The sequence below is a fragment of the Salmo salar genome, chromosome 09, assembly GCF_965601325.2.
Source record: "Salmo salar chromosome 09, fSalSal1, whole genome shotgun sequence".
Lineage (NCBI taxonomy): Eukaryota > Metazoa > Chordata > Actinopteri > Salmoniformes > Salmonidae > Salmo > Salmo salar.
In genome coordinates, this window is record NC_138299.1 from 113,869,741 (window position 1) to 113,892,064 (window position 22,324).

General features: G+C 42.7%; 1 protein-coding gene across 1 annotated transcript in view; it reads left to right on the forward strand.

Moving 5' to 3' along the window:
• il1rap (interleukin 1 receptor accessory protein) overlaps positions 1-18,333 on the forward strand; it is a 34,236-nt gene extending 15,903 nt beyond the window's left edge. The window contains 9 exon segments of the mRNA NM_001123552.1: positions 3,138-3,426; positions 3,659-3,854; positions 5,593-5,761; positions 5,978-6,049; positions 14,077-14,203; positions 14,389-14,537; positions 16,723-16,866; positions 17,070-17,213; positions 17,679-18,333. Coding sequence (NP_001117024.1) covers positions 3,138-3,426; positions 3,659-3,854; positions 5,593-5,761; positions 5,978-6,049; positions 14,077-14,203; positions 14,389-14,537; positions 16,723-16,866; positions 17,070-17,213; positions 17,679-17,998 — 1,610 coding nt within the window. The 3' untranslated portion in view covers positions 17,999-18,333.
• The last annotated feature ends 3,991 nt before the right edge of the window (positions 18,334-22,324 follow it).

The window sequence follows — 22,324 nt, forward strand, 5'->3', positions numbered from 1 at the left end:
CCTAGGGTTGTCATCTGATGAAGATCATCAAAGGTGAGTGCTGCATTTAGCTGTCTTCTGGGTTTTGGTGACATTATATGCTGGCTTGAAAAATGGGTGTCTGATTATTTCTGGCTTGGTACTCTGCTGACATAATCTAATGTTTTGCTTTCGTTGTAAAGCCTTTTTGAAATCGGACAGTGTGGTTAGATTAACGAGAGTCTTGTCTTTAAATGGCTGTAAAATAGTCATATGTTTGAGAAATTGAAGTAATAGGATTTTTAAGGTTTTGAAAATCGCGCCACAGGATAGCAGTGGCTGTTACGTAGGTGGGACGAATTCGTCCCGCCTAGCCTAGAGAGGTTATGTTAGACAATGCATGCATTTTTAGTTCTATCAAGTTCATATTTATATCCAAAAACAGCGTTTTACTATGGCATTGATGTTGAGGAAATCATTTCCCTCCAATAACCGGCAGTCAAGTCAGCACCACAAATTAAATAATTAAAATTAGAAAACATTGGTAAAATATTATATTGTCATTTAAAGAATTATAGATTTACATCTCTTGAACGCAATCAACTTGCCAGATTTAAAAATAACCTTACTGGGAAATCACACTTTGCAATAATCTGAGCACTGCGCCCAGAAAAATACGCGTTGCGATACAGACTAGCCGTCATGTTGGGGAGATCTAAAATCGAAAATACTATGTAAATAATCCATTACCTTTGATTCTCTTCATCAGATGTCACTTCCAGGTATCACAGGTCCATAACGAATGTAGTTCAAAAAAGCTCATCATTTATGTCCAAAAATCTCCGTCTTGTTAGCACATGATCTAAGCCCGCCGGACTTCACTTCATGAACGAGGGGAAAACATATATTTACGTTCGTTCAAACATGTCAAACGTTGTATAGCATAAATCATTAGGGCCTTTTTTAACCAGAACATGAATAATATTCAAGGTGGACGAATGCATTCTCTTTTATAACGTATTGGAACGAGGGTACCCAACATGAACTCGCGCGCCAGGTGTCTAATGGGCCATCATCGTTCCATGGCTCTTGTTCGGTCAGATCTCCCTCCAGAAGACTCAAAACACTTTGTAAAGGCTGGTGACATCTAGTGGAAGCAATAGGAAGTGCCAAAATGTTCCTCAGCCCCTGTGTTTTTCAATGGCATAGGTTTAAAGGTAATACAACACATCAGGTATCCACTTCCTGTCAGAAAATGTCTCAGAGTTTTGCCTGCCAAATGAGTTCTGTTATACTCACAGACACCATTCAAACAGTTTTAGAAACTTTAGAGTGTTTTCTATCCATATATAATAAGTATATGCATATTCTAGTTACTGGGTAGGATTAGTAACCAGATTAAATCGGGTACATTTTTTTATCCAGCCGTGCAAATACTGCCCCCTAGCCCCAACAGGTTAAGGTGTGGATTAAAGGGAAGCACAGCCGCAAGCTGCCCAGTTACACGAGCGTACCAGATGAGCTAAATAACTTCTATGCTCGCTTCGAAGGCAAGCAACACTGAAGCATGCATGACAGCATCAGCTGTTCTGGACGACTGTGTGATAACGCTCTCCGTAGCTGATGTGAGTAAGACCTTTAAACAGGTCAACATTCACAAGGCCGCAGGGCCAGACAGATTACCAGGACGTGTACTCCAAGCATGTGCTGACCAACTGGCAAGTGTCTTCACTGACATTTTCAACCTGTCCCTGTGCCCATGAACACTAAGGTAACCTGCCTAAATGACTACCGACCCGTAGCACTCCTGTAGCCATGAAGTGCTTTGAAAGGCTGGTCATGGCTCACATCAACACCATTTTCCCAGAAACCCTAGACCCACTCCAATTTGCATACCACCCCAACAGATCCACAGATGATGCAATCTCTATTGCAGTCCACACTGCCCTTTCCCACCTGGACAAAAGGAACACCTATGTGAGAATGCTGGACAGAGCAATTCCTTTACCAGACTGTGATCTAACTGGTCAGGACACTCTCGATGGTGCAGCGGTAGTTTTTGGAGAGGACCTGGGGTGGCATTCTGAATTTCTTCAGCAGCCTTAGGAAGTAGAGACGCTGTTGTGCCCTCTTGACAAGAGTGGTGTTGTTGGTCCATGACAAGTCCTCGGTGATGTGGACGCCAAGGAACATAAAACTGCTGGCTCTCTACTGCAGTCCATTTGATGTGGATCCTCCTCAATTAACAATTACTGGCTTAAGGGAGAGGTTGTTGTCCTGGCACCACAATACCATTTCACTTCCCTCCTCTCTATAGGCTGACTTGTCGTTGTTGGTTATCAGGCCTACAACCGTGGTGTCGTCAGCAAACTTGATGATGGAGTTTGTGTCGTGCAAAGACACACAGTTGTGAGTGAAAAGGAAGTATAGCAGAGGGCTGAGGACACAACCTTGGGGGATCTCTGTGTTAAGTGTCAGTGTGGAGGAGGTGTTGCCAATCCTCACAGCCTGTGGTCTGCCCTTCATGATGTCAAGGATCCAGTTGCAGAGGGTGTGGTCCAGACCCAGGGCTCTGAACTTGGTGTCAAACTTGAAGGAAACAATAGTGTTGAATGCTAAACTGTAGTCAATGAAGAGCATTCTCACATAGATGTTCTTCTTGTCCAGATGTGTTACAGCCGTGTGAATATGAAAATGGCATCTTCCATGGATCTGTTGGAGCGTCTGATATCAATGTAATATCAGCTAAATCACTGGTTTATTCTTGTGGGACAAGCTTATTTTAGCTTGCAGGTGCATGTCATCTCCCGTTAGTATTGTTTAAGAAAGTGTATGTGTGTCGGTGTGGTGCGTGTAGACCTCTGCAAACAGAAACTTGCAGGGGTTCTTTTAATAGTCAGATTTATACTCTGTGTGAATCTGACAGGGGAATTACCGTCAAACTGTCGTGCAGCCCAGCATAGCCCCCTACCTCCACCCATTTACAGAAACATATGATGAGGACTACAGTAGTAGAGGCTCCCCAATATCAGCAGAGTGCCCCACATCTCACTCCTTCTCCCTATCCCACTTCTCCAAGCCCAATGTTCCTAAATACAACATGTGAAGTGAGGTACAATGTAAGCAAGAGAGAGAGGTGTGTTTTTGTCTGTCTAGAGTAATCCCTCTATCCCTCTCAGTGATCCAGTGCCACGACTGGGGCGAGTCAGGCGATGGAGCCGTGAGGGTGATGGAGGGGGAGGCATGCTGGCTTTTGTGCCCTCTCTTCTCCCATCCCACTGTCTACAACTACAGCTCGGTCCAGGCAGCAGGCCTCAACCTTGTGTGGTACCACGTGGCTGCAGGTCAGGACCTGGAACAGCCCATCGACTTCCACCACCCCGACCAGAGGCTCAGCAAGGAGAGGGAGAAGCTCTGGCTGCAGCCCACCACCATGCAGGACGCGGGCCAGTACATCTGCATGCTGAGGTAGGATGGAGACTGGGCTCGGTAGTGCCAAGAAAACCTGTCTATGAGCAGATGTTTGTATAAAAAAATGTGTCATTCTTTTGAACCCATCATCATTATCAGTCAGATGGTCAGAAGGTGCATCATATCCTGAGCCAAAACCTCCTGACCTACAATATCTTTTTTTACATTTTTTATGACAAAGTCAAAGTTTGTCTGATTTTAACATGGTGTGTGTACTTTCCCCTCTCAGAAACAGGACATCGTGTGCCAAGATTGCCGTGCGTCTGGAGGTGTTGCCAAGTGGCCAGGACCCTAACTGTGAGGTGAAGGCTGCTGTACCTCCCACCCCAGTCATCGCGCCCATACAGGAGGGCAGGACCCTAACCTGCCCTGACCTGGAGGACATCAAGCTGCCTAACACTAGCCACTCTGTCACCTGGTACCATGTAAGGTGACCCTCGGTCTGTCTGTGTACAATTAATTTAATTTACCATATGGGAGAATGGCTAGTACTGTCACTTGGATGCTGTACATAAAACAAATAGCAGCTAAGAAAGTGTATTACTTGATACAATTTAAAAAAATAGGTTCCTTATTAAAAAGCACTGCAATCATCAGTATACCCTAGGGTTCAAAACATTGTTGTCAGATTGTATACTAGGTTATAAACATGTTTTTGGTTATAATTTGGGCCAGGCACCACAATTCCATCTACCTATCAGTTTTGAGAGTTGTTAGTATTTTGTTCTATTAATATTAGTATTTTCAAAAAGTTTACATACATTTCCATCAAGATTGAGATTTTTATATATTTTTGGTTTATCATACTAGTGTCAACGAAATGTCATGATTTTTAACCACTTTAAAATGGACATGTATACAACATTTCAAAGCTCACTATTTTGAATTACACATAATTTAAAAGCCAATTTCATAGAGAATGTAACAAACTGGACTATATGTAGTAGCTTCCTTTGAAGAGATGTTTGGGTCTAAGTAGGTGTTTGCTGTTTGGCAGTCTAAATTTTGGGATATGAAAATATGCGCATATTTGTATTTATTATGGATCCCCATTACCTGCTGCCAAGGCAGCAGCTACTCTTCCTGGGGTCCAGCAAAATTAAGGCAGTTATAGAATTTTAAAAACATTACCATACACCTGAAAATCAGCACTGTAACAGATTGCTGTATTTTTCTTTTTACAGTAAATCATACAGTAATGTGCTGCTATACCAGTTTACAATATGTTACTGTAGACCTCAAGGCATTCTGGTCTAACAAATTACTGCATTTGTTAGCTGAACATTTGTTGTTAATTTTACAGCTAAGATACCGAATAGTAAATTACCATTTCAAGACTGATTTATAAAGTTTGACTGGTTTCATCACTGATTACAAAATTTGAGGACTCTCCAATGTTTTGGCCACAGTTTTTTGTTAAGTTTAAAACCTTCTAAGTAAAATCAACCTTTTAAGTTTTGAATTCTCTGAACATATCTTATGTTTTGGCCATCACAGTTGTATTAAATCCATCTAGAATGCGGTTTCAACCAATCATCATCCAGGATTAGACCCACTCGTTGTATAAACAATTGTATTGTCTTTGTTTTATGTTGATTGTCAATTTGTACCCAGTGTAGAAACACATGACGGAATATTCTGTAGAGTAATCAACTATAAAATAGTTGACAATAAAATTACTGTAAAAGTGGAACACAACACGTTACAATACAACAGGATGCCAGTCTATCGCAGGGACTTACTCCCAAACCATCTCCTTAATGCTGAGTACCAAGCAGGATGGAAACTCTAACCACAAGGGCAAGGAGTTGGTCTCGCTAATGGGTCTAACAAATATAACCTCTAACAAAGCATGGCAGGACATACACCTCATGACCAAATGGTCAATGGACCTCTTTGGTTCCTCTCTTCTACTAAGGATGATCTACTTCAGTGGAGGCGGCTGAGGGGAGGACGCCTCATAATAATGGCCAGAACAGAGCACATGGAATGGCATAAACACATGGAAATCATGTGTTTGATACCATTTCACTAATTCCACTCCTGCCACTACCACGAGCCCGTCATCCCCAATTAAGGTGCCACCAACCTCCTGTGATCTACTGTGCTCTACCCCCCCCCCCCCCCCCCCCCCCCTCCCCCTCTTGTGTTGACCTTGAGCAGGAGTGCAATGCCTTCGGGAACTTCAACATCGATCGTGTGTTCAAAGGAGACAAGCTGGTCATCCATGTAATGTTGGAGCACTACCAAGGACTGTACCACTGTGTGGTCACTTATGAGACCAAAGGAAGAGCCATCAAATTCACCAGAGTGGTCAATGTAACCGCAGTGTGTAAGGCCTTTTTCACAACTATCTGAATATTTTGTAACTATGAACGTTGCACTGTACATCCTTTTGTTAATGTTTGAGACCATGAAAGCAATTCAGTGATATGTTTTTGAATATTTCCTATAGTTAAGGTTTTATGGATAAATATCTGATATTGCAATATGATAATGTCAAACTTTCAATAAGTTGAGCGTAATTTCTGCTTTGTGTTTCTCTCAGCTTCCAGTGGTTTACCCAAACAGCCAAATATACTCAACCCTGCCAAGGAGCAACTCTATCCTGTCAAACAAGGTAGGTAAAGAGAGATTATTAGATACATCAGCATATCAATATATTGATCAAGATATACACAGAGTGTACAAAACATTAGGAACACTGCTCTTTCCATGACATAGACTGAGCAGGTGAATCCAGGTGAAGGCTATGATCCCTTATCGATGTCACTTCAATCAGTGTAGATGAAGGGGAGGAGACAGGTTAAAGAAAGATGTTTAATCATTGAGACAATTGGATTGTGTATGTGTGCCATTCAGAGGGTGAATGAGCAAGACAAAAGATTTAAGTGCCTTTGAATGCGGTATGGTACTAGGTGCCAGGCGCACCGGTTTGTGTCAAGAACTGCAATACTGCCGGGTTTTTCACTCTCAACGGTTTCCCGTGTGTATCAATAATGGCCCAACACCCAAAGGACATCCAGACAACTTGACACAGAAAGAGATAAAAGGAGAATTGACAGCAGTACGATGACAAAGCATGTGTGAGAGAAATGGTGTACAATCTAAAGATGTAGAAATACTGAAAAGCATATATATATATATATATATATATATATATTGGTTTATGCAGACCAGTTAGCAACATGCCAATTAGGCATCAATATATATACAGTTGAAGTCGGAAGTATGCATACACTTAGGTTGGAGTCATTAAAACTCATTTTTAAACCACTCCACAAATATCTCGTTAACAAACTATAGTTTTGACAAGTCGGTTAGGACATGTACTTTGTGCATGACACAAGTAATTTTTCCAACAATTGTTGACAGACAGATTATTTCACTTAATTCACTGTATCACAATTCCAGTGGGTCAGAAGTTTACATTCAGTAAGTTGACTGTGCCTTTAAACAGCTTGGAAAATTCCAGAAAATGATGTCATGGCTTTAGAAGCTTCTGATAGGCTAACTTACATAATTTGAGTCAATTGGAGGTGTACCTGTGGATGTATTTCAAGGCCTACATTAAAAATCAGTGCCTCTTTGCTTGACATCATGAGAAAATCAAAAGAAATCAGCCAACACCTCTGAAAAAAAATTGTAGACCACAAGTCTGGTTCATCCTTGGGAACAATTTCCAAATGCCTGAAGGTACCACGTTCATCTGTACAAACAATAGTACGCAAGTATAAACACCATGAGACTACGCAGCCGTCATACCGCTCAGGAAGGAGACGCATTCTGTCTCCTAGAGATGAACGTACTTTGGTGCGAAAAGTGCAAATCAATCCCAGAACAACAGCAAAGGACCTTGTTTAAGATGCTGGAGGAAACGGGTACAAAAGTATCTCTCTCCACAGTAAAATGAGTCCTATATCGACATAACCTGAAAGGCCGCTCAGCAAGGAAGAAGCCACTGCTCCAAAACCGCCATATAAAAGCCAGACTACGGTTTGCAACTGCACATGGGGACAAAGATCGTACTTTTTGGAGAAATGTCCTCTGGTCTGATGAAACAAAAATAGAACTGTTTGGCCATAATGACCATCGTTATGTTTGGAGGATAAAGGGGGAGTCTTGCAAGCCGAAGAACACCATCCCAACTGTGAAGCACGGGGGTGGCAGCATCATGTTGTGGGAGTGCTTTTCTGAAGGAGGGACTGGTGCACTTCACAAAATAGATAGCATCATGAGGCAGGAAAACTATGTGGATATATTGAAGCAACATCTCAAGACATCAGTCAGGAAGTTAAAGCTTGGTTACATATGGGTCTTCCAAATGAACAATGACCCCAAGCATACTTCCAAAGTTGTGGCAAAATGGCTTAAGGACAAGAAAGTCAAGGTATTCCGACTTCAAGTGTGTGTGTGTGTATGTGTGTATGTGTGTATATGTATATATATATATATATATATATATATATATATATATATATATATATATATATATATATATATATATATATATATATATATATATATATATATATATATATATAATTTTTATTTTGTTGTCAGCACATTCAACTATGTAAAGAAAAAAGTTTAAGTGTTCCCTTTATTTTTTTGAAAAAAAAACCAACACATCCTAGATCAGAATGAAAGAAATAATCTTATTAAATACTTTTTTCTTTACATAGTTGAATGTGCTGACAACAAAATCACACAAAAATAATCAATGGAAATCCAATTTATCAACCCATGGAGGTCTGGATTTGGAGTCACACTCAAAATTAAAGTGGAAAACCACACTACAGGCTGATCCAACTTTGATGTAATGTCCTTAAAACAAGTCAAAATGAGGCTCAGTAGTGTGTGTGTGACCACGTGCCTGTATGACCTCCCTACAATGCCTGGGCATGCTCCAGATGAGGTGGCGGATGGTCTCCTGAGGGATCTCCTCCCAGACCTGGACTAAAGCATCCGCCAACTCCTGGACAGTCTGTGGTGCAACGTGGCGTTGGTGGATGGAGCGAGACATGATGTCCCAGATGTGCTCAATTGGATTCAGGTCTGGGGAACGGGCGGGCCAGTCCATAGCATCAATGCCTTCCTCTTGCAGGAACTGCTGACACCCTCCAGCCACATGAGGTCTAGCATTGTCTTGCATTAGGAGGAACCCAGGGCCAACCGCACCAGCATATGGTCTCACAAGGGGTCTGAGGATCTCATCTCGGTACCTAATGGCAGTCAGGCTACCTCTGGCGAGCACATGGAGGGCTATGCGGCCCCCCAAAGAAATGCCACCCCACACCATGACTGACCCACTGCCAAACCGGTCATGCTGGAGGATGTTGCAGGCAGCAGAACGTTCTCCACGGCGTCTCCAGACTCTGTCACGTCTGTCACGTGCTCAGTGTGAACCTGCTTTCATCTGTGAAGAGCACAGGGCGCCAGTGGCGAATTTGCCAATCTTGGTGTTCTCTGGCAAATGCCAAACGTCCTGCACGGTGTTGGGCTGTAAGCACAACCCCCACCTGTGGACATCGGGCCCTCATACCACCCTCATGGAGTCTGTTTCTGACCGTTTGAGCAGACACATGCACATTTGTAGCCTGCTGGAGGTCATTTTGCAGGGCTCTGGCAGTGCTTCTCCTGCTCCTCCTTGCACAAAGGCGGAGGTAGCGGTCCTGCTGCTGGGTTGTTGCCCTCCTACGGCCTCCTCCACGTCTCCTGATGTACTTGCCTGTCTCCTGGTAGCGCCTCCATGCTCTGGACACTACGCTGACAGACACAGCAAACCTTCTTGCCACAGCTCGCATTGATGTGCCATCTTGGATGAGCTGCACTACCTGAGCCACTTGTGTGGGTTGTAGACTCCGTCTCATGCTACCACTAGAGTGAAAGCACCGCCAGCATTCAAAAGTGACCAAAACATCAGCCAGGAAGCATAGGAACTGAGAAGTGGTCTGTGGTCCCCACCTGCAGAACCACTCCTTTATTGGGGGTGTCTTGCTAATTGCCTATAATTTCCACCTGTTGTCTATTCCATTTGCACAAAAGCATGTGAAATGTATTGTAAATCAGTGTTGCTTCCTAAGTGGACAGTTTGATTTCACAGAAGTGTGATTGACTTGGAGTTACATTGTGTTGTTTAAGTGTTCCCTTTATTTTTGAGCAGTGTGTAATAAATATATATATATACACATATACACACACACACACAGTGGGGGGAAAAAAGTATTTGATCCCCTGCTGATTTTGTACGTTTGCCCACTGACAAAGAAATGATCAGTCTATTTATTTGAACAGTGAGAGACAGAATAACAACAAAAATATCGAGAAAAACGCATGTCAAAAATGTTATATTGATTTGCATTTTAATGAGGGAAATAAGTATTTGACCCCCTCTCAATCAGAAAGATTTCTGGCTCCCAGGTCAGGTGTCTTTTATACAGGTAACGAGCTGAGATTAGGAGCACACTCTTAAAGGGTGTGCTCCTAACCACAGCTTGTTACCTGTATAAAAGACAACTGTCCACAGAAGCAATCAATCACTTTGATTCCAAACTCTCCACCATGGCCAAGACCAAAGAGCTCTCCAAGGATGTCAGGGACAAGATTGTAGACCTACACAAGGCTGGAATGGGCTACAAGACCATCGCCAAGCAGCTTGGTGAGAAGGCGACAACATTTGGTGCGATTATTCGCAAATGGAAGAAACACAAAAGAACTGTCAATATCCCTCGGCCTGGGGCTCCCTGCAAGATCTCACCTCGTGGAGTTGGAATGAGCATAAGAACGGTGAGGAACCAGCCCAGAACTACATGGGAGGATCTTGTCAATGATCTCAAGGCAGCTGGGACCATAGTCACCAAGAAAACAATTGGTAACACACTACGCCGTGAAGGACTGAAATCCTGCAGCGCCCGCAAGATCCCCCTGCTCAGGAATACATATACATGCCTGTCTGAAGTTTGCCAATGAACATCTGAATGATTCAGAGGACAACTGGGTGAAAGTGTTGTGGTCAGATGAGACCAAAATGGAGCTCTTTGGCATCAACTCAACTCGCTATGTTTGGAGGAGGAGGAATGCTGCCTATGACCCCAAGAACACCATCTCCACCGTCAAACATGGAGGTGGAAACATTTTGCTTTGGAGGTGTTTTTCTGCTAAGGGGACAGGACAACTTCACCGCATCATTTGACGGTGCCATGTACTGTCAAATCTTGGGTGTGAACCTCCTTCCCTCAGCCAGGGCATTGAAAATGGGTCGTGGATGGGTATTCCAGCATGACAAGGACCAAAACACACGGCCAAGGCAACAAAGGAGTGGCTCAAGAAGAAGCACATTAAGGTCCTGGAGTGGCCAAGCCAGTCTCCAGACCTAATCCCATAGAAAATCTGTGGAGGGAGCTGAAGTTTCGAGTTGCCAAACGTCAGCCTCGAAACCTTAATGACTTGGAGAAGATCTGCAAAGAGGAGTGGGACAAAATTCCTCCTGTGATGTGTGCAAACTTGCTGGCCAGCTACAAGAAACGTCTGACCTCTGTGATTGCCAACAAGGGTTTTGCCACCAAGTACTAAGTCATGTTTTGCAGAGGGGTCAAATACTTATTTCCCTCATTTAAAATGCAAATCAATTTATAACATTTTTGACATGCGTTTTTCTGGATTTTTGTTGTTGTTATTCTCTCTCTCACTTTTCATATAAACCTACCATTAAAATTATAGACTAATCATCTCTTTGTAAGTGGGCAAACGTACAAAATCAGCAGGGGATCAAATACTTTTCCCCCCCCATATATATATACACTTTTGAACGGTAGTGTGTATATGTGTGTATATGTATATATGTGTGTATATGTATATATATATATGTGTGTGTGTATATATATATATATATATATACACACACACACTACCGTTCAAAAGTTTGGGGTCACTTAGAAATGTCCTTGTTTTTGAAACAAATATATATATATACACACACACTACCGTTCAAAAGTTTGGGGTCACTTAGAAATGTCCTTGTTTTTGAAAGAAAAGCAAATTTAAAATGACATCAAATTGATCAGAAATAGTGTAGACATTGTTAATCTTGTAAATGACTATTGTAGGTGGAAAGAGCAGATTTTTTGTAAGTGAATATCTACATTGGCTTACAGAGGCCCGTTATCTTCAACCATCGCTCCTGTGTTCCAATGGTACGTTGTTAGCTAATCCAAGTTTTTCATAATAAAAGGCTAATTGATCATTAGAAAACACTTTTGCAATTATGTTAGCACAGCTTAAAACTGTTGTGCTGATTTAAAGAAGCAATAAATTGGCCTTCTTTAGACTAGTTGAGTATCTGGAGCATCAGCATTTGTGGGTTCGATTACAGGCTCAAAATGGCCAGAAACAAAGACTTTTCTTCCGAAACTCGTCAGTCTATTCTTGTTCTGAGAAATGAAGGCTATGCCATGCGAGAAATTGCCAAGAAACTGAAGATCTCATACAACGCTGTGTACTACTCCCTACTTCACAGAACAGCGCAAACTGGCTCTAACCAGAATAGAAAGAGGAGTGGGAGGCCCCGGTGCACAACTGAGCAAGAGGACAAGTACATTAGAGTGTCTAGTTTGAGAAACAGACGCCTCACAAGTCCTCAACTGGCAGCTTCATTCAATTGTACCTGCAAAACACCAGTCTCAACGTCAACAATGAAGAGGCGACTCCGGGATGCCGGCCTTCTAGGCAGAGTTGCAAAGATGAAGCCATATCTCAGACTGGCCAATAAAAGAAAAGATTAAGATGGGCAAAAGAACAGACACTGGACAGAGGAACTCTGCCTAGAAGGCCAGCATCCCGGAGTCGCCGCTTCACTGTTGACGTTGAGACGTGTTTTCCAGCTACAATAGTCATTTACAACATTAACAATGTCTACACTATATTTCTGATCAATTTGATGTTATTTTAATTGACCAAAAAAAGTGCTTTTCTTTAAAAAACAAGGCCATTTCTAAGTGACCCCAAACTTTTGAACGTGTGTGTGTGCAAGCGCGCGCGCGCGCGCACACACACACACACACACACGACAGACTGACCAGGTGAATCCAGGTGACAGCTATGATCCCTTATCAGTGTCAGTTGCGAGAATCCACTTCAATCAGTGTAGATGGGGAGGAGACAGGTTAAAGAAAGATTTTTAAGCCTTGAAAAAATTGGATTGTGTATGTGTGCCATTCAGAGGGTAAATGGGCAAGACAAAAGATTTAAGTCCCTTTGAACGGGGTAAGGTGCCAGGTGCACCGGTTTGTGTCAAGAACTGCAATGCTGTGCAGTTTTTCACGCTCAACAGTCCACCACCCAAAGGACATCCAGCCCACTTGACACAACTGTAGGAAGCATTGGAGTCAACATGGGCCAGCATCCCTGTGGAACGCTTTCAACACCTTGTAGAGTCAATGGCCTGACAAATTTAGGCTGTTCTGAGGGCAAAAGGGGGTTCTTCTCAATATTAGGAAGGTGCTCCTAATGATTTGTACACTCAGAAAATATTATGATAAATGAAGTTAAACTTATTCAACTCAGATTCAATTCTTTCCCCATAACAAGTCATACAATTCAGTTGAAGATCAGACCATCACTTCCCACTTTTCGCTGTTGTGATCATCGAATTAGAATTAATACTAAGCATATGGTTGTGACAGAGTTGTCTCAATAAATAGAAAAAATAAATAATACTCAACATTGACACATGGAATCATCAACATCAGAGTTTTGGCTATCCCTTTTTAATTTTATTCAAATGTTTAATGTGACAACGTTGTAGTTATGGCTGAAGCGGTGATATTGTCATGGTGACTATCTAGTACAGTAGACATTGTTCCCATGGTAATGCAGCAGTATTGATAGCCTTGGTGACTGTTGCAGGGTCAGAGGTGAATCTCACGTTGAGGCCTCTCCATCTCCAACATTTTAATAACTGACTTGAGATCAGTTTTAGAACTTAGAAGTTACTATAACTAAGTTTGATAAACTTATCTTATGTGTTGGCTGTCACTAATTTGAAAGTTGAGATGGGCAATGATTATTGAGTGCGTTTGGGGAGATACATATGTGATAACAGAAAGACGGATACTTTGATTTGTTTTCTAACAGCAAGGCTCAACTTAACAACTCAACATGCACTGTAAACGTTTGACAAAATATTACACTGCATTGTGTGAAAATTGTCATATGTGAGGAAAGAATATCTGTATTTCAGATGTTAGAATAATATCACCACATAGAATACAGTACATTTCCAACCTATTGACCAATTGTGGGTGCATAGTATTGTGACTTCTGGGCCTCATTTAACATATTTCCCAGAGTGCTTTGTTGTAGGTTATATTTGTTGCACCAGTTAGTGTAGAGTGTTGTACCAGTTTAGCTGTTCTTTGGTTGTGCCAATAATAATATTTCCCATCACAGGGTGCAGACTAAAGTGACAGTTCCACATTCATTTGATTACTGGCAATCGAGTACAATCAATACCATTTCACAGAATGTTACTTGCATTTTTTTGTGAGTTGATGAGATTGGGTGATATTGTCATGGTGACACAGTAGCACAGTAGACATTGTTCCCGTGGTAATGCAGCAGAATTGATTGCCGTGGTGACTGTTGCAGGGTCAGAGGTGACTCTCATATGCAGGGTGTCATTGCCCTACCTGGAAGGACCCAGGGAGACCTGGTGGACCATCGATGGGAAGACTGTAGATCAGCTAGCTGATCCCCGCATCTCATTCACTTCTAGGTAAGTCTCATCCTCTTCTGTCTTTTCTTGTCTCTTCTGTTACTTTATCTTCTCATTTCTATTCTTCTCTATTCTTTTATACAGATATTTTGTTTGTTTCTATCCTCTCATTCTTCTGTTACCCCTGTCCAATTTTTTCCTTCCCTTCATCTCCTCTCTCCTCCCCTCATCTCTCTATCCTACAGGGTGGTGTTGAATTATTTTGGGGACTGGACAGTTGAGAATGTGCTCCGCATCCAGGACTTCAGCTCAGAGGACCTGACCAGAGAATACAACTGCTCCGGACGCAACGGCCGAGATGTAGCCACCCGCAGGGCAGTGCTAGAAGAGGAGGGTGAGGAATGATTTAAAACACCACAGAGCATAGCATGACACAATATGACATTTGTTGATCATTTGTGTGGAAATGTGCTGAATATTGTATTAGTCACTATGGGAAAGTGGTGTGTAGCTAGTGCTCTGTGGTTGATCTTGTGGACTGTTGTGTGATCTGTGAGGACATTTTCTGTTAAACCTTACTAATGCTTTTGTACTAAAATAGCCGTCTTTAAGCCTAGGCATTGGGCTTGAGATAGTTTCTTTAACAAACTCATATAGGTAGAAAAGTGTGTGTGCGTGCCTTGATAGAGGCCTGGTCTAACAGTTCTGTGTGTGTAGAATGACCCCATGATGTCTGGGCACTCTGCCAAGACTTGACAGAAACTGACTGGTTCCTCTTAAGTTAACTGGAGACAGAGTAAAGGTTTTATCCTGCACACCAATGATATATCTATTGTTTTGTTTGGAGCCTGTTTCTGGGCGAAAGATTCATGTTTTGTGTGTGTGTGTGTGACCAGTACGACCATACGTCATCTGGGCCGATAGTCAAAGACGCTTGCCCAACTTGGGGGAACCGTTGAGCTATTGTTCGAGGAAGTATGTCTGGAGTTGCGACACACTGAGGCAACCTTTTCACCCAGTTGTCTCCCCTCACACACACATACATAGGGCCACGTGTTTTGCAGATGCTTGCATGGGGTAGTTTGACTATATCAATGCTCTTGTACTTTTTGTACAGGGGGCTCTCACTCCATTTCACCTGCATGGGTGGTGCGACCAGCCTCCTTATTACAATACGTTTTTAATAAAAGTAATACGTTGATTGATTATTGGCTTTGCCTCTCCTCATTATTTGAATTTCCACCACCGATCGTTTCCATGATAGAATTTAAAAATAACTTAATCTCTGCAGAGGGTAAGTAGCAGAGGTTTGGACTGTTTAGTGTAACATTCTTAAAAAAATCAATATTCTTATCTTGTTTTCTAACTAGTTTGCCTTTTTATTCTGTTTTAATGCTTTTACATTTGATAAATTCTCTTTGTTTCCTTTATTAGTATTATTTTTATACCATTGTTTTATATCTTGCTCTGTTTTTTGTTTTATTTTTTACATGCTACATGCTTTAGTGTACGACTATGTTTTATTATTTCAAGCAATAACTTGTGAAGCACATTGGGCTGCAATGACTCGTGTGAAAGGTGCTTAACTCCCTAGCACCGGTGCATCAATCTAAGTTACATAATAAAACAATTCCCAGTAAAATCCGTCAGTTTAAGCTACAGATATCTGAAGTTGGTAGTCGGCATCGTCTATTTGCCAACTTCTGTTTGGTAGTGTCTGAACCGTTTGGGCTACAAATTAATGGGACTGCACTGTGGAAAGCTGAGATTGTGTCATGGGACTCGTCTGAAGGTAACCAGTACCTGTAAAAACAAAAATATGGAATTATGAAGGTAGTTTTGTGCCTACTCAAAAAAGGGGTTAAATATGTGTAAAAAAAAAGAATTAAAACAAACAAGCTAAATGATCCATAGTATGACCATCTTAAAACAATTCCATATGTCAGCATAGCACCCCCCCTTTCCCCCAACATCTTAGGCTCTAAAGAATGAACAAACAAAAGTACAGTATATTATCATTATCAATAGTATTTCCAGTGAGTGCAGGTCACACCAATCCTGTAGCCTAGAAGAGTTGGCTATATCACACAGGCCTTTCCCATTTTATTATTTTTTTGGGGGGATAAGCAGGCGTAACAGTGAGGGAGAGCAGGATGAGACATACAGGTAGGAGGGTTTGGATTTGATTTAAGGCTACCACAGACTGAGGGCAACATTTTTATAGTGCAAAATAATTGTGCAAAGTGCTAAAATTACAATAAACCTCATTGTAATCAGTGTGATTACATTTGTAACTTTTTCTTCAACAATGTGCTTTATAAAGAGGAAACTATAGATGTATTGCTCAGTTTACAAAATTCTTGTTAAATCATACTGTGACATTGGCCTCAATGGGAATCACCTGCCTAAATATACAGTAGGTTAAATAACATGTTTGGTTTATGCTATTTTTTGCACTTTGCACAATTCTTTTGCACTGTGAAAATGTCGCCTTGAATATTGGTACAGTATATGCTGCAGGTGATGGTGTTACCAACTAGTCCAGCCCGAGGCACCCAATTTCTCTAATGAATTTTCAGTGTACCTGCCATCCGTGGAGCTGGGCTGTGGCCTGGGCGTGACTCTGTTCCTGATGCTGGTGCTGTTCGTGGTCTACCACATCTTCTGGCTGGAGCTGCTGCTGCTCTATCGCTCCTGGTTTGGAACCGACGAACGCTGTACAGGTGGGACACCTACTGTACAGACAGACCTTGCTAAGAATAACCAACTAGGGCCATTTGTTTTTCCTGACCACTTGACCTAGCTCCAACGTATTAAACCTGATCTGGAAAAACTAATGTGGTCAGGAAACTCCTGACGCTAATAATGACATCTCTGAAATACATTTTTTTCTTCTTACTGTGTTTCTGCTTCCTCCCTCATTCAGACGACAAGGAGTATGACATCTACATCTCGTACGCGAGGAATAGCGAGGAGGAGCAATTTGTCCTCTTGACACTCCGCAGGGTCCTGGAGAATGAGCTGGGCTATACCGTCTGCATCTTCGACAGGGACAGCCTTCCTGGAGGGAGTGAGTATGGTCTATCTTCAGGCACTGATATCAGTATGGAACAGTCCAACAGCGGGATAAGGAGTGTATGAGAGAAAGGGGAACAGTGTGTAAGAATGAACCAGTGGGTAGAAATGTGTAGGAATTGTTAGGGAGATGATTACAGACCAGAGATTTTCCTGACCACAACCTGACCAGGAAAAACTCTAATAGCCTACAACCAGGGCCTGGTGTTTTCCCTGGTCATGTCACATGGTCAGCAAACCTCCCCTGGCCCTAACAATGACACATGCTATTACCATTAGAAGATTCGGAGGATTGGCCTGAATGAAGGCGCTGTGCTGAATCACTGATCTACAAATCATCTTGCATCCAAAATGACTCATTATGTGATCAAGATTAGTGAATCTGCATAGCGCCTTGCTCAGTCCGACCCCCTCGGAAGCGCTGTGTTACTGAGTGAGAATGGTGTGATCCCCTTCCCAGCCATCACTGACGAGACGTTGACCTTTGTGGGCCGCAGTCGCCGCGTCCTGGTGGTGCTCAGCCCAGGATACGGCCTCCAGGGGACCCAGGCCCTGCTGGAGCTCAAGGCAGGGCTAGACAGCATGGCATGGGGTGGACATCTGCGGGTCATCCTGGTCCAGTATAAGCCCTTGAGGCGGGGCGGCTGGGTGCGCGAGCTGAGGCGAGCGAGAGTAGCCCTGGCATTGGTCCGATGGCAAGGGGACAAATCCAGCGATCTGTCCTCTAGGTTCTGGAAGCGACTCCGTGTGGAGCTACCTGTCAGAAGGATTAAAGACTAGCTACAGAGCCAAGATAGTAACGTTTTACCACTGCAGAATATAGCTATAGACACACAGCGAGCATAATAACATGGTGGAAGACACAACTCGCACTTAGAATACAGAATGGCATAGCATATATGTGACGCACGCACGCACGCCCACCCACATACACACACACACACACACCATTGATCCATTATTACACTGTCGTCTTGTTTCCTTTTTGTGAATGAGAAACCATTCATCCATTTGTTTTGCATTCTGTTAAATGCTCTTTTGAAAGGGTCTCACATTGTCTCATTTTGTATACTTTCATATGTAAATGTTTATCTGAATAAATGCATTTTTTTCATATCTCAGTATCCATTTCATCCATGTCATTTAATTTCATCACATTTTCATTAATGTTTGTCATATTATGCATAATCTTTCACATGACTGTGTTTGGAGTTGCTGGTTGAAATATATTTCTGGAAGGTGATATCTATGATGGCTATGAGTATGTGAATTTGTCATTGTTTTTGATCATGGAAAATATACAGGCTGAAATTCAGTCGAACATGCCATAGCAATGACAAATTAGTATGATTAATGTGCACAGTTTTGAGGGGAGTCCACTTGTTAGTGATTAGTACGTTTTCACACTACGTTCCTTTATAGTACATCAAAACTATTCTGTAATTTTATTTGACCATTGGAAAAAATCTGGCTTTGCAGAATATCAAATCGCCTCTGAATTGTATTTGTCACATGCGCCAAACACAACTGGTGTAGACCTTACAGTGAAATGCTTACTTACAAGCCCCTAACCAACAATGCAGTTTAAAAAATACAAATAAGAATAAGAAATAATAGTAATAAGTAGTTATAGAGCAGCAGTAAAATAATAATAGCGAGACTATATACAGTGGGTACTGGTACAGAGTCAATGTGAAAAGCACCGGTTAGTCGAGGTAATTGGGGTAATAAGTATATGTAGGTAGAGTTATTAAAGTGACTATGCATAGATAATAACAGAGTAGCAGTGTGTAAAAAAAGGGGGGGGGGGCAATGCAAATACTCTGGGTAGACATTTGATTAGATGTTCAGGAGTCTTATTGCTTGGGGGTAGAAGTTGTTAAGAAGCCTCTTGGACCTAGACTTGCCGTGCGGAAGCAGAGAGAATGGTCTATGACTAGGGTGGCTGGAGTCTTTGACGATTTTCAGGGCCTTCTGACACTGCCTGGTATAGAGGTCCTGGATGGCAGGAAGTGATGTACTGGGCCGTACACACTATCCTCTGTAGTGCCTTTTATTTATTTATTTATTATTTAACCAGGTAGGCAAGTTGAGAACAAGTTCTCATTAACAATTGTGACCTGGCCAAGATAAAGCAAAGCAGTTTGACACATACAACAACACAGAGTTACACATGGCGTAAAACAAACTAAGTCAATAATATAGTAGAAAAATAAGTCTATATACAAAGTGAGCAAATGAGGTGAGATAAGGGAGGTAAAGGCAAAAAAGGCCATGGTGCCGAGGTAAATACAATAAAGCAAGTAAAACACTGGAATGGTAGATTTGCAGTGGAAGAAAGTGTAAAGTAGAAATAGAAGTAATGGGGTGCAAAGGAGCAAAATAAATACAGTAGGGGAAGAGGTAGTTGTTTGGTCTAAATTATAGATGGGCTATGTACAGGTGCAGTAATCTGTGAGCTGGTCTGACAGCTGGTGCTTAAAGCTAGTGAGGGAGATAAGTGTTTCCAGTTTTAGAGATTGTTGTAGTTCATTCCAGTCATTGGCAGCAGAGAACTGGAAGGAGAGGCGGCCGAAGGAGGAATTGGCTTTGGGGGTGACCAGAGACGTATACCTGCTGGAGCACGTGCTACAGGTGGGTGTTGCTATGGTGACCAGCGAGCTGAGATAAGGGGACCTTTACCTAGCAGGGTCTTGTAGATGACCTGGAGCCAGTGGGTTTGGCGACGAGTATGAAGCGAGGGCCAGCCAACGAGCGCGTACAGGTCGCAGTGGTGGGTAGTATATGGGGCTTTGGTGACAAAACGGATGGCACTGCATCCAATTTATTGAGTAGGGTATTGGAGGCTATTTTGTAAATTATATCGCCGAAGTCAAGGATCGGTAGGATGGTCAGTTTTACGAGGGTATGTTTGGCAGCATGAGTGAAAGATGCTTTGTTGCGAAATAGGAAGCCAATTCTAGATTTAGCTTTGGATTGGAGATGTTTGATGTGAGTCGGGAAGGAGAGTTTACAGTCTAACCAGACACCTAGGTATTTGTAGTTCACATATTCTAAGTCAGAACCGTCCAGAGTAGTGATGCTGGATGGGCGGGCAGGTGTGGGTAGCGATCGGTTGAAGAGCATGCATTTAGTTTTGCTTGCATTTAAGAGCAGTTGGAGGCCATGGAAGGAGAGTTGTATGGCATTGAAGCCCGTCTGGAGGTTAGTTAACACAGTGTCCAAAGAAGGGCCAGAAGTATACAGAATGGTGTCGTCTGCGTAGAGGTGGATCAGAGAATCACCAGCAGCAAGAGCAACAACATTGATGTATACAGAGAAAAGAGTCGGCCCGAGGATGGAACCCTGTGGCACCCCATAGAGACTGCCAGAGTTCCGGACAACAGGCCCTCCAATTTGACACACTGAACTCTGTCTGAGACGTAGTTGTTGAACCAGGCGAGGCAGTCATTAGAGAAACCAAGGCTGTTGAGTCTGCCGATAAGAATGTGGTGATTGACAGAGTCGATAGCCTTGGCCAGGTCGATGAATACAACTGCACAGTAATGTCTCTTATCAATGGCGGTTATGATATCGTTTAGGACCTTGAGCGTGGCTGAGGTGCACCCATGACCAGCTCGGAAACCAGATTGCATTGCGGAGAAGGAACGGTGGGATTCGAAATGGTCAGTGATCTGTTTGTTAACTTTGATTTCGAAGACCATAGAAAGGCAAGGTAGGATAGATATAGGTCTGTAGCAGTTTGGGTCTAGAGTGTCTCTGCCTTTGAAGAGGGGGATGACCGCGGCAGCTTTCCAATCGTTGGGGATCTCAGACAATATGAAAGGGAGGTTGAACAGGCTAGTAAAAGGGGTTGCAAAAATTTCAGGGGATACTTTTAGAAACAGAGGGTCCAGATTGTCTCGCTTGGCTGATTTGTAGGGGTCCAGATTTTGCAGCTCTTTCAGAACATCAGCTATCTGGATTTGGGAGAAGGAGAAATGGGGGAGGCTTGGGCAAGTTGCTGTGGGGGGCGCAGGGCTGTTGGCCGGTGTACGGGTAGCCAGGTGGAAAGCATGGCCAGCCGAAGAAAATTGCTTATTGAAATTCTCAATTATTACGGATTTATCGGTGGTGACAGTGTTTCCTAGCCTCAGTGCAGTGGGCAGCTGGGAGGAGGTGCTCTTATTCTCCATGGACTTTAGTGTACCAGAACTTTTAGGAGTTTGTGCTACAGGATGCACATTTCTGTTTGAAAAAGCTAGCCTTTGGTTTCCTAACTGCCTGTGTATATTGGCTCCTAACTTCCCTGAAAGTTGCATATCACGGAGGCTATTCGATGCTAATGCAGTACGCCACAGGATGTTTTTGTGCTGGTCAAGTGCAGTCAGGTCTGGAGTGATCCAAGGCCTATATCTGTTCCTGGTTCAACATTTTTTGAATGGGGCATGCTTATTTAAGATGGTGAGGAAAGCACTTTTAAAGAATAGCCAGGCATCCTCTACTAACGGGATGAGGTCATTATTCTTCCAGGATACCCGGGCCATGTCGATTAAAGGCCTGCTCTCTGAAGTGTTTTAGGGAGCGTTTGACAGGGATGAGGGGTGGTCGTTTGACCGCAGACCCATTACGGACGAAGGCAATGAGGCAGTGATCGCTGAGATCCTGGTTGAAGACAGCAGAGGTGTATTTGGAGGGCAGGTTGGTTAGGATGATATCAATGAGGGTGCCCGTGTTTATGGATTTGGGGTTGTACCTGGTAGGTTCATTGATAATTTGTGTGAGTTTGAGGGCATCAAGCTTAGATTGTAGAATTGCCGGGTGTTAACCTGTTATGGCTAGGGGGCAGTATTTTCACGGCTGGATAAAAAACGTACCCGATTTAATCTGGTTACTACTCCTGTCCAGTAACTAGAATATGCATATAATTATTGGCTTTGGATAGAAAACACTCCAAAGTTTCTAAAACTGTTTGAATGGTGTCTGTGAGTATAACAGAACTCAAATGGCAGGTCAACACCTGAGAGATTCCTTTACACGAAGTGGCCTGTCTGACCATTTCTTGAACTTCTTTGCCATCTCTATCTTTTACAAAGGATCTCTGCTCTAACGTGACACTTCCTACGT